This window comes from Thunnus thynnus, chromosome 21 (assembly GCF_963924715.1).
Source record: "Thunnus thynnus chromosome 21, fThuThy2.1, whole genome shotgun sequence".
Taxonomy (NCBI): Eukaryota; Metazoa; Chordata; class Actinopteri; order Scombriformes; family Scombridae; genus Thunnus; species Thunnus thynnus.
The window spans coordinates 22,535,082-22,547,658 of record NC_089537.1 but is presented as its reverse complement, the minus strand read 5'-3'; the positions used below and the strand labels follow the sequence as shown (position 1 = coordinate 22,547,658).

General features: G+C 40.5%; 1 protein-coding gene across 1 annotated transcript in view; it reads left to right on the top strand.

The window, feature by feature from the left end:
* The window catches only part of gfod1 (glucose-fructose oxidoreductase domain containing 1), a 32,512-nt gene extending 20,159 nt beyond the window's left edge, over positions 1-12,353 (top strand). Inside the window, exons 2-3 of the mRNA XM_067577431.1 lie at positions 7,998-8,191; positions 8,297-12,353. Of these exons, the coding sequence (XP_067433532.1) occupies positions 7,998-8,191; positions 8,297-9,037 (935 nt within the window). The 3' untranslated portion in view covers positions 9,038-12,353. The remainder of the gene's footprint in view (positions 1-7,997; positions 8,192-8,296) is intronic.
* Positions 12,354-12,577: the final 224 nt, after the last annotated feature.

Below are 12,577 nucleotides of genomic sequence, written 5' to 3'. Positions count from 1 at the left end.
CTTGCGAATAGAAAATTGAACTCTTTCAAATCATGATCTTTGTATAAAAACGATTAATCAGTCAGTCCTGCTGTTTGTTTGTATTGTAGTGTGTTTGAGTCAAATGGCTCCTTCTATCATTCACTACAGTCTAGTAAAAACAGGCGGGTCAATGGCTTAATTTATCTGTCTTAATGAATTATTGATATCCTGCTCTTGGCCTTTCCACACTACTGTCACCAACTTGTATCTGTATGACAGACTGACCAGACCGACTGTCCACCCATCCATTAAATCTCAAATAAAAGCCCCATTAAATCCTGATAAATCTTAGATGACAAACTCCAGTCTTGTACACTGAGTGTGTGTTCCTGCATAACAGCAGAGGGTTTGGCTTTTTCTTCAGCTGCAGGAAAAACACAAAAATCACTGTGGTCATCGATCAGTGCTATTAAGGTTTCTTTTGAAATGCTAATTTCAGACTGGGAACGCACGGCAGTCACACAATAAGGGCAAATTAGTCAGCAGGAAGCTTGTTTTCTCTTGATTTACATCTAGCAAGGGAGCTATACCCTGACAAGCACATATAGTTCTCCATGTCTGTCTTTCTGTTCCACCCCCACCTCTCTTTGTAATTGCTTTAAGCTAAATTTAATTTGGGGTAATCAGCAGAAAGATGAGCCTGGTCTGTCTCTGACAGTCTAGTCTGTATTGAAGCCAATGCAAGCACCGCTTTTTTTTTTTTTTTTTTACATTATTATAAACCATGTTTGCTACTGTAAGACTTCATTCATGATAAACTATGTTAAAACCACTTGAAAAATAGAACATATAATCCATCCCAATTTTAAATTCTGTTTGTTGCTTAAAGGGTTTTTCAGTTGGTCAAGCCTTTAGAATATTTTATCTTCAGTTATAGTTTTTGTTATCAGGCAGACCACACGAAGCAGGGATGAGTCAGTAGTCTTTCTTTGAACGTTTGTGAATGCCTCACTTGATTACTGCGTGTGTGTCTGTGTGATTTTCAGAGCTTTTCCAACACTACAGGCTTAATAGACAAAACTAATTGCTTTTCCAGTGCTTCAGTGGTGGAGGGTGCTTTGTGATCTTTCAGGCCCACTCGCTTCCCTTTGTCTGGTTACAACACTGCCACACACACACACACACACACACTTGAGTAATCATTCACACATCTCAGCATACAAACATACTCACAAGAGAGCAGCAGAATATTTTCCAAAGCAGACTGTCAAGCTACTGAATGCACTGTTTTGCTCTTCCTGTCTATTCACTGACCATCATACTTTAAACCTTTGTGTCCAGATTTATTGTATACATATAGTAGCCAAGAGTCATAATGACAACAAAATGATGGCTTATCTGAAAATACACATACATGTATACACATTTACTTGTATACTTTACTGTATATATACACATTGACACCCTATACAAATGTATAAAGTGTTGTGTCTTTCTAAACAACGAGAACCAAAATGGTTCCGTTTCACAGCAACCAAAAGCTGCCGGCCAGAAAACCAACAGTGAGCTGAGAGACAGTAAAACAAGCTGCAGAGCAGAGAGGAGCTGCAGACTGTATGCGACACCTTTCACATTACTCATTCGATCCATTGTTAATATAAACATATTTAATTAGTTCAGCTTTAAAGTAAATCTCTTGAACGCTGCAGCCCCTGCTCCCCACACATATTAAACTTGGCGTATCAAAGCTGTCTGAATAATTATATGTTAATCAATTAATTAATTAACTATATTTTTAGCTCTAGATTCCACAATGGTACTTTCTGATAGCATAAAATTTAATAATGCCGTGAGCATAAAAAACTAAATCTGTAGACACCCTGATATTGACACGTGTACTTAAACGCAACATGATACTGTTGAATTAACATACGGCATGTAAACCATGTATGATGTGTTGACAGCGACAACATGATGTAATATGAATCATTGTCATCAGTATGTAGGAATCTAAAAAGCTCCTCCCTGACGTGTCTCCTCCTCCTGACCCTTGCCCTGCAGGAGCACGTGCACGGCACAGCGTGGCAGATGGCTATCACTCCCGACCGGTTCCCCTGGCTTTTCTATTTCTGGCATCCTCATGCAGAGGGCCTATTGTGTAGGCTGTCATGGTAAAGCATTCAGCATCCTTCTTAATCCACCTGGTTTTTCCTCTGTGGTGATTTCCAGCTGTTGCCACTGGGCTGCATTAAATATGGATTTCACTTCATTTTTCTAAGCAGCTGTAAACATTTGATTTTTATTTCCCAAAGAAAAAAGAACCGGAGAGGCGTTTGAGTGTAATTTCCTGTGAACAATTGAAGATTCTTTGTTTTAAGGTCATCAGAAACATTGTTTCCTCAATCTATGAATCATAGGTGAATTGCATCACTGTTGCCACCATCCTGCCAAAATAAAAACATACAACAGCAAACAATTAGTAATGACATGCTACATAACTTAGCTGCTCCCTCACTTACACCCAACCTGACCTTCCTGCACAGCTACCACGTCCAGCCTTTCCTTCCTCAGCATTACCGCTCCTTTGCACAATCACTGGAGGTGTGAGTGCGCCAGATCTCGTGCAATGACGGCGTTTATGTGTTAGTCATCAACATTTCAATACATCGGCGCTTAGAGCCTTAACTCGCTCCTTTCAAGGTTGTGCCCTGTGTGTTTGGTGCAGTGAATAATGGTGTTCAGAAGAATATACTGGAGCCGTGCAGCGAGGCCCAGATGATGCGTGTGGCAGCGAGCCGAGAGGAGCGTTGGACTGGAGAGAGCTGGCCTTCACTCGTAATGATGCAGCTGCTCTCTCTCTTGGCCTTTCTTTGTCTCTGCGTGTCTCTGGCTCTCCCTGTCTCTGTTCTTTTCTCTGTAACTGTCTCTGGTTGCCCAAAAAGAAGTGTAACCAGTTCTTCCTGCTGTTGACTAAGGAAGAAGGTAATTTTTTTTTCGCACGTGTCTATTATAGGTAACGTATTGGTTGTTCATTTAAGTTCAGTTCACAATATATATATATATATATATATATATATATATATATATATATATATATATATCAGTAAAAATACACTGTAGCTAAAGGATGGTGAAGACACATACTAGTGTCTATGTCACGCTATCATCAGTTCTGGATCTCCAAGTCCTCCAAATCAAACAACAAAATATTCATGCACTCCAGAACGACACATACTAGCATTTTCATTTTCAACATTTGTCTGTGCCTTCCAAAATTATTGAAAAAATAATATGTTTTATGATGTGACAACACTATGGTTTAGGTTTTGTTAAGTTTAGGCACAAAAACCACTTGGTCCAGTTTAGGGAAACAATGTGGTTTTGGTTAAAATCTGTATTTCCTGAAGGTCATGATTATATTAATAATCATGTGGTTAAGGTTAGGGGATGATCGTGGTCATGGTTTTTTTTAAAAAACCAATGTGGACTCATTGAAACAAACAGCTGTCTCCCGTGTTAAAGTTTGATGTTTTGTCAGCTGATTTCTTCCTTTGCTCTCGTCAAAATTCCTATTACCACCAGAGGGCTTTGTCATTTAAACGGAAACACATGTTGTTTTGGGGCACTTTGCTGACAGTCTCCGACGCTCTGGAGGCATTATGTTCACGACTAAAACTCTGCACATAGACTGAAATGTGCATGTCCATTCTTTTCATCAGATCTACGCATAAGTGTTCGGATTTCATTTACGATGCTTTCAAAATTGAATGATTACATTAAAAATTAAATAGCTATTTGTATTTCTAGACAGGATCCTTGTCATTTTAACTATCTATATTGATAGTTACCACCGGGCCACTGAGTAGATATGAAATGGTTTCTTTGTGCTGTAAACCATCCTGCAGATTCCCAACCTTGTTGTACCAGTACAATCTGCTAATGTTGGCAGCGGCCTCATTTGTTTAAAGTTATTATACAATGGCTGCAATCATGTTCAGATTCTGCACATGGCAAATTCAATGAAGAGTCAGTGAGTCATCATCTGTTCCATCCAATTAATTATAATGCCTCTCTGCCTCTCGTTTTCCTCTCCCTTTAATGAGATTAAAGAATTAATTTTTGTTTCTCAGTAGGTGATCATGAGCAGAATATGTGTTGGCAAGTGATCAAACAGTAGTCATGTTTAATGAGAAAACAATTGTTCTCCTGCTGTTGAATGTGTGTGTATCTGCTTCTCTATCCCTCTTCCACACTTCATCTAGAGTAAGGAAACGGCTTTACTGATGGTGACAACACTTTTCTGTGTTAACCACTTGGACCTGGATTTGTTTGAGGAGTTTCGGTCCTCAGGTCTGTGAGACGACAGGATGTGATTTCTGTCTGTGAGGTTAGCTGATTCTCTCTGATGGGATGTCGGTGCTCGACACGTCAAGGGCACCTGAAGGCACCTTAAGGCATGGCGAGCAGACTGTCACCATTCACCGCTGCTGAGGGAAACACTACTTCTACTTTTAGAGGCTTATGCTGCCTTTTTTCTTGAATTTCCCCTAAAAAAACAACCCTTTTCTAATAACATAGGACAATATTTCCACAATATCCCTGCTTCAATAATGAGTTTATTGTGACCTTTTTGTAACTACTACATACCAGACTATGCTAAGCTTAGAGTGACCTGATTTATTTTTTAGTTCATAATTGTGTGACCATCATAGTTTTTCTGTAATAAAAGCATAATATCTATAGGATTGCAGATGTTCTTTTTACTTTTTCTGCAAGGTCTCTCAAGCTCTCTCTCTCCGTCTTTCAACTCTCTTGGTTAGATTTGTCCTGTACATGAATTATTGATGTTGAGGGACTGAGCTACAGTGCTGGAGGTTTTTTCTGCTCCATTACTGCTCTCCCACTGGGCCACAAGCTTTACCTGTGAGTTGAGCTCCACTTCACCCCGGCTATCACAGAGTTAGGACAAAGAAGTAGTTTTTACAACGAGTTGTCTGATCTCTCAATGAAACCGTTTATAGCTGCTCTGCACACTTGAAGGGGGAGTGAAAAGCCGTCCATCATAGAGACATGATATCATTTAAATACAGAGATAACGGCACACATTTTCAGACAGTGTTGCACATGGTTGTACACATGGAAAATGAAATAGTTGCCTTGCCGATCACGGCATGAAGTAGGTGTAAATGTTGGTTTCGGAAAGTTAGTTGAAAGATGTCAGATGTAGCCCCCAATTCTGACATCAGAACAGTGTTGGGGGAGGGGATTTTATGAACTGTTTAACCAACCAACAAGCACTTGAAGGATACTAATGCCTTTAGTGTGAGCTCAGCCACCCTGCAAAGGAAACTCATTTCAGCCGTTCATATCAACAGTCTCATTCTCATGTCACCAAAACTCATGATGACAGGTGAAGGTTGGAACATACTGTAGACTGACTGGTCCTTTTTCACCGAACAGTCCAGTACTACAGCCATATTGCTGCTGATGCCACGCCATTTTTAGATTGGCATATGCTCCTGCTACCTTTCACATCCTCATTTTTTCATGTTTTTCTTTTCCTTTCATGATCTCCACTCTTTTTCTCTTTTCTCTCTGTTCATGCTCCTCTGCAGTGCTCACCTCTTCTTGTTCTGTACCTCTGTTCTCTGCTGTGCTCTACCAAATGTCACTTTGGTCCAATGTTATTTCATCTCTCAGCTGTTGGTTTACTGCAGTAGCTACTGTGATTTTCCATCGTGCCCATCCATCTTCTATTGGACGCACAACACAACCTCTCACTCAAAACTGAAGGAGGCTGTGGCTGAGTAGCTTTGATGACTCAACAAGCTGACCTGTCTAAGCCAGCCTTGACCTTTCAGAGCGTTGGGAGGGGAGTGAAAGGTCATTGTTGATCTGAAGTGAAGCTGTTTTTATCTCTGTAAAGGTCACACTCAAAGCCTGAGATGACACCTAATTATAGTCATGAGTTGGAATGACACTGCATAAAAAGCATCGAGTTTAATTATCTTTGGCTTAAATGTTTATGTAGCTTTAATAATTTTGACCTTGCTGAAAAGCTTTAGATGTAATTTGGCCAAATTGTGAAGAGAATAGTTGTGGAAGAGGGAAATCTGCCTTTAGGCATTTTAGTAGCAGGCCAAGCTATTGTTCTGTAAATGCTGAGCTCAATATCAGTGCCAAAAAAATCAGTCAAGGGCATTTAGCATTTACCCAGAAGGCCCTCACCCAGGGCAATGCATCGTTCCAGTATCTGTTTGTGTGTATTGATGCCAAAAAGAAGGAGACGGGGGTGCACTGTTGTTGCTTGGCTTTGTGTGTCTACAGAGGTTGGGTAGTGGGTGGGGGCTCCCACAGCGCTCCTTTAGAACTGGGTCAGAGGGATTAATTTCCTTGCCTGGCCTACTGGAGCTAATGGCAGATTAGCATGGGAAGTTTCACTTCCATAACAGCCCTCCACCCACAACCCTCAACCAGGACTGGAAGCGCAGCGGCATGTTACTGTTCACACTGCAGGGGCTCCACAAATGTGTGTGTAAAGTAGTGCCACTACACCTTGTACTATAGTACCTGCTGACCATGTGTGACTGTGGCATTGAGAGGACGTTGTCGGCTTTCTGCACAACAGCAAAACAAGCCACAAGAACATCTAGATGTCACATTGGTCAAAATAAATCCTAGATGTAGTAATAGCCCGTCAAAGCTGTAAGGTTTATCCAACCAGTTTTTTTCTTTTCAGATTAAAATCCAGTTTTTACATCCATGTGAACCAACCAACCAACATGTATTTGCATATTATATTCCTTCCCTGTGAGGATTCTAAATGCTGAACTTTAAGCCAATTATCATGTAGAAATGGCAAAGATTAATTGGTTCCAGCTAAAATGCAAGAATTTGCTTCTCAGTTTCATATCATTGTAAATTTGAATTTATATGGATGTTTGACAGGCAAAACAAGCATCTGAAGGAGTCAAATTGGACTCTGGGAAATTATAAAGGGCATTTTTCTGTATTTTCTGGCAATGTAGAGACTGAGCGGTTAATGAAGGGTTAAAAACATGATCAACAGATAATGACAATGATCATGAGTTGCAGACCTAATCCTAAGGAACAGACTGTGTACCTGTGACATGACATTGGAAGGTCAGCTTCATATCCAGTTAACGATCTATTCTGCATGTCATTCATTCGTTGGCTCCAGTCTGTCTCTCTCCAGTTGACTGTCCAGTAAAAAAGGAGACGCCATAACAGAAAGGTTTCTGTCTGTCTCTCTTCACATAGCTACCCAACCTTTTCTCTGTGCTGTGTTTGGGTGTTGTTGGCACCAGTGGGCATTTTGATGTGCTGAAAGTGATTTTAATTAGTCTTCATGCATTGCCTGTAGGCTCATTCTTTCCTCCCCTCTGCTTCACTTCTACACTGTTGTTTTTATCAACCTTCCATCAGGCCTCCAGTAATACCAGCGAAGCCTGTCTGAAAATCTCTGAGCTGTGCAGTCTTAACTCACAGCCAGACAGTTATGACTTGCAACAACTTGCATGCCTGCCAACACTAAACCCTTCTAAATTGCATTTAAGATTCAGATTTAGCAAGATTTAGCATCCTGGTTATTTTTTACCATTTTATTTTAATTGTGGAAATGGATTTGAATGTCAACATTAATCTCCTTATAGTAGCAGTAGCAGAGGCAACAATGTCAATGGCAAGTCTTTTTGAGAGAATCCTGTTATACTATAAAGTTCCCATGACTCAGAGCAGAAAGCCCCGAAAGTTTAGGAATTCTTGAGTCAGCTATTCTGGGAGTTGCCACATTTTGCAGCAATGCATTGTTTCTTTGGGGGATGTTTTTATGCTCAAGAGGATATTATGTTTGCGAGTGTTGTTAGTGTTGACCACATTACATCACTCTCTTCTTTGCTTGTTCCCTACCTCCTCTCTTCATCTTGACGTTGCAACTGTAGAGGAAAACAGTAGATTCAGGATTCCTCAGCAAAACAAAAAATGCTCATTCCCAACTGTCTTTCCTCCTTTTTAAGGTATTGGCAAGAACGTGATCTGTGATCGGACAGCCACACCTCTGGATGCCTTCCGAATGATGTCAGCAGCCCAGTACTACCCCAAGTTGCTGAGCATCATGGGAAATGTGCTACGGTTCTTGCCGGCTTTTGTTCGAATGAAGGAGCTGTTAGAGGAAGGATACATAGGGGAGCTTCTGGTCTGTGAGGCTCAGGTATGACAAAGTCTTTCATTTGCTTTCTGACCATTGATGAGAATGACAATGATGTTAGTGTTAATCAAAAAGATCTTGTCACATTGTCTCCTTTTTGCCCTAAAGGTCCACAGTGGCAGTCTACTGGGGAAGAAGTACAACTGGAGTTGTGATGATCTGATGGGAGGAGGGGGCCTGCACTCTGTAGGCAGTTACATCATTGACCTTCTTACTTTTCTGACGGGCCAGCGTGCAGCAAAAGTCCATGGCTTTCTCAAGACCTTCGTCAAACAGACAGACCACATCCGGGGCATCCGTCAGATCACCAGCGACGACTTCTGCACGTTCCAGATGGTACTGGAGGGAGGCGCCTGCTGCACCGTCACGCTCAACTTCAACGTGCCCGGAGAGTTTCGGCAGGAGGTGATCGTCGTGGGGACCGTTGGGAGGTTAACAGTCACAGGAACAGACCTGTACGGACAAAAGAACAGTGGCGGTGGAGGAAGCGGTGGCGGCCCTGAACTCCTGCTCAAAGACACCACGCCTCTTGAGAAGGCTTCGTTACCGGAGAAGGCCTTTAGTGACATTCCGTCCCCATATCTTACCGGGACGATCCGCATGATCCAGGCCGTTCGGCAGGCCTTTCAGGACCAGGACGACCGGCGGACGTGGGACGGGAGGCCTCTGACGATGGCTGCCACCTTTGAGGATTGTCTTTATGCGCTTTGTGTGGTGGATACTATCAAGAAATCCAACCAGTGTGGAGAGTGGCAGAACATTGTGGTTATGACAGAAGAACCGGAGATCAGCCCAGCCTACCTGATCAGTGAGGCCATGCGACGGAGTCGGATGTCACTCTACTGTTAGCCTCCTACCGGTTACCATAAAGACTGGGGGTAGCAGCGGATTGGCCTTGGTATTGTTGGAACATAGTTTTGATACAACTACCAGTTTCAGTTCTTAAATTTGTCACTGGTTTGTTTTAAAAATCTGCATTGTTGCTGTTACAGACAGGTTATACCACTATGATAAAGATATGGTTTCCTGACACCCTGCCTCAGCAGTAAAGGAAAAGCAATGTGATTAATAATTAAACATTTATTTATAAGGAATCATTTCCTGTTTTTTCCCATTTGAGAGAGGACTTGAGCCCTTCCAGGGAGATGCACTTCTAAATCAAACTGATTCATGCAACAGAAAGACAAGATGCAGTCCTACAGTGGAGGGAGATCAGGGAGTAAAACAAATGCTACTGTTTTCTGCTTGACCGTAAGGGTATTGCACCTCTCATCTCTGCTCCTCTTCCATATGACTGGGTCTGGAAGATAACACCTTACACTGTGGGTCCGAATGAGGACAGCCAAGGAAGAACGATAGTCCTCTCAGTTAAAACTGTGCCGCTGTATTGTTGCTATAATCTGAAGTACTTGCTAGTTTTACCAAGTGAATGTTTCAAAAATCAGTGTGCTTGATAGTTTCAGTCTCTGTCGGCTCTGTATGCTTCATCTGTATGTTTGAAACAAGAGAAAAAACTCAATAGTTTGGCTGGTGGGTTTTTCAGAGGGGTTTACCTTCTGCTTTATGTATGCAATATATCCAGGCTGTCTCTTATTCTAGTCTGGAGTGAAGGGTTAAGATACGCCGTATCAGTTACAGTAGCCTGTGCATCAGTTTGTGAGTCCTGCAAGTCATATTCTGTAGACTGTATGACTGGGCAATCTAGCCATACTTTGATGTTCTTATTTATCTCATGCTTTTTCTGTCAACATGAAACAGAGGCATGAAATACACTGAATTCCTTGTGGTGTGTTAGTGCACATCTGTACTGAGCCTTAAGAGTGGATATTAATATAGTCTTGCGCTAAGTTGCAAATGAATGCTAAGCTATATGGGGGTTTTATCCTCATTTTGTAATGCAGTGGGCCATCCCTGCTGCAAGTTATTTAGCATTTAGCATGTTTTATAAAGCCCCTTTAACATGCACAATGAAATGGAGGCTTGTCAGTAAGCATTGCATGAGAATTCAGTTTGACCTACAGTAAGACTTGAAACCAATGGCACACAGTTGCACTCAAGTAACTGTGGAGCATAGTAGGGTAGATTGTGGAGTATTAGCATTTCTTTCAGCTTCTGTCAGAGGTGTTACATGACAAGTGTGGTGTTAATCTATATTTTACTTGTCAACAAATCCATGAAAACAAAAAATCAACAATGAATTTGTCTGTCTCTCAGTACTTTACAACTTACCTAGCCTGTCTGTGGCACTTAGCTCCAAGCCCACTGGTTCCTTAAAAACTTAAATCTTAAAGCTGCACCAATCCATTTTTTATGAACAATGGGTCAGATTATGTGAAATGTGAAAGGGACACCCATAGTGATAAACACAGAGAATTATCACTTTACTCAGCAGTTCTCAGCTCAACAGTGTATTTTAGCATCTTTCAGCTTGTTGTTTTGGTTTTACAGCCTGCATTTTTAATGTTTTGGTTCAGTCTCATCAACCTTGATTTCAGCTGCAGTAGGCAGCGGTTTTCATTGAAAAAGGTCTGATGAATTCACTACATGCCCAGTAGGAGTTGATGGACATTAAAACAGAGCTAGAAGGAGAGTGAATATAGGAATTATTTTTTATTCATCAAATGGGCAAAAACACAACTCCAAACAAATGCAAATTTTGCTCCATATCTGCTTGATGTGTAAATAGACACCTGTTTTTTTAACTGTTTTATGTCGATGTTTTGTTTACAGCTTGTTTTACTGCCACCAAATGGCCCCAAAAAATCAGTTATTACTGGTTTAGCTCACAAATGTATAATTTCTTTTCTTTTAAAAAAAAAAAAAATGTTAGTATTATCTTAGAACAGCTGGGCACTGTAGTTTTTAGCAAACATTACCCAAATAAGAATAAATTGCACATTTATTGTGCATTATTTCCAGATGGTGAGTGATTAATGGTTGACTAAAACATTGGAGCTCTATGGCACAGAGTAAGATATATCAGACAATAGTTCAGTTCATTGTTGATTTTAGTATTTTCATTTGATTTGACTAGAATAAGAAAAATATAGAATGGCACCAGACTTATCCTTTAAGGCATCGACTACACGCATCATGAGTGCAGCTGTTATTAAGAACTTCAGTGCAAAAGAGTATATTAATAAAGAGAGCCATTGAAGAACAAGAGAGAGAGTGAGGTTTTAAACCAAACTGTGATCGAAGGGATGTGTAGCATAAATATACTGAGGAGAAGCTCATCTGTGATGCAAAATCCCGCCTGAGTCTCACAGTTTTTTGATATCCTTTCTGCCTCATTGTGACATTGAGTGTGACAAGTGAGAAAAGTGAAGTTGTTTTTGAAGTTGCAGAAACATTAACCACTCATTGTATTTTACCACCTGTCCAGCACTAAGGAAGCTAAAACAAACCATCAGAAAGTGTTTGCAAATACGATTTGACCCAGGTTTGTTCTGACAGGTGAAAGAACAACACTGACCCACAAGCCAAAAGATTGATTTTTTATGCATCTCTGTTCCCCCTGTGTGGTTTCAAGTTCTGAAACTGTGCTGAAATACTATCTATGTAACGACTACTGAAAATGTACATATGGAAATATTATAAAACAACAGTATGTGTTTGTCTAAAGAAATAAACAAGTACTGTATGTATTTTATTTGTAAAAACCAAGGAACTGGAACATGTTTCGATGAGTGTTAAGGTATTTATTATTTGTTTTTGTTGTTGAAGCTTTGTGGACTCACCTGCAGTGTATTTGAGAGATTAACAGCAGGCTGAGGCCTCGGAGCATTCTTATAGTTCCCATCTATGAAATATTGACCAAAATAGTCTTCTTTTAAACATGCTGTTGTGGAAAGCTTTATGTTTGCTCTTATGGATGCATCATAAATCACACACATATTATGAACTGTTATTATTTCTCTTAAGACCTCAATCATAATCTGGCGTTATTAAACACATCATCCAGTACAAACTCTGACAGGAAAGTCACCTGTTTTAACAGCTCATAAATACTGTTTATAGTGTAATGTCTGGCCCCTTTTATTGTCTAGTGTTTTGATTTAATGTGTCACCATGCTTTTCTGAGAGGTCAGGACACAAAACCCATGCTGCAGTGTGATCAGCTAACCAGAAGTGTAGTTACAAATTTTAGGAAAAAAAAAAACAAGCCTGCTAACCAGTCTGCCATAAAAAGCTCTGAGTCCAACACTGATAAGCTATCACTCTTTCAGATTACTCATGTCATATATATTGCCCCTTGTGTCACAAGCGCCTTATCAAATATGCATATAGACTTTCCCCTTTTGTCAGATAAGAGTTCTCAAAATATAAAAATGTGGACATGATGTGGAATTCTCTGTTCAGGGTTGAATTTGTGTTTTGAAGTACAAT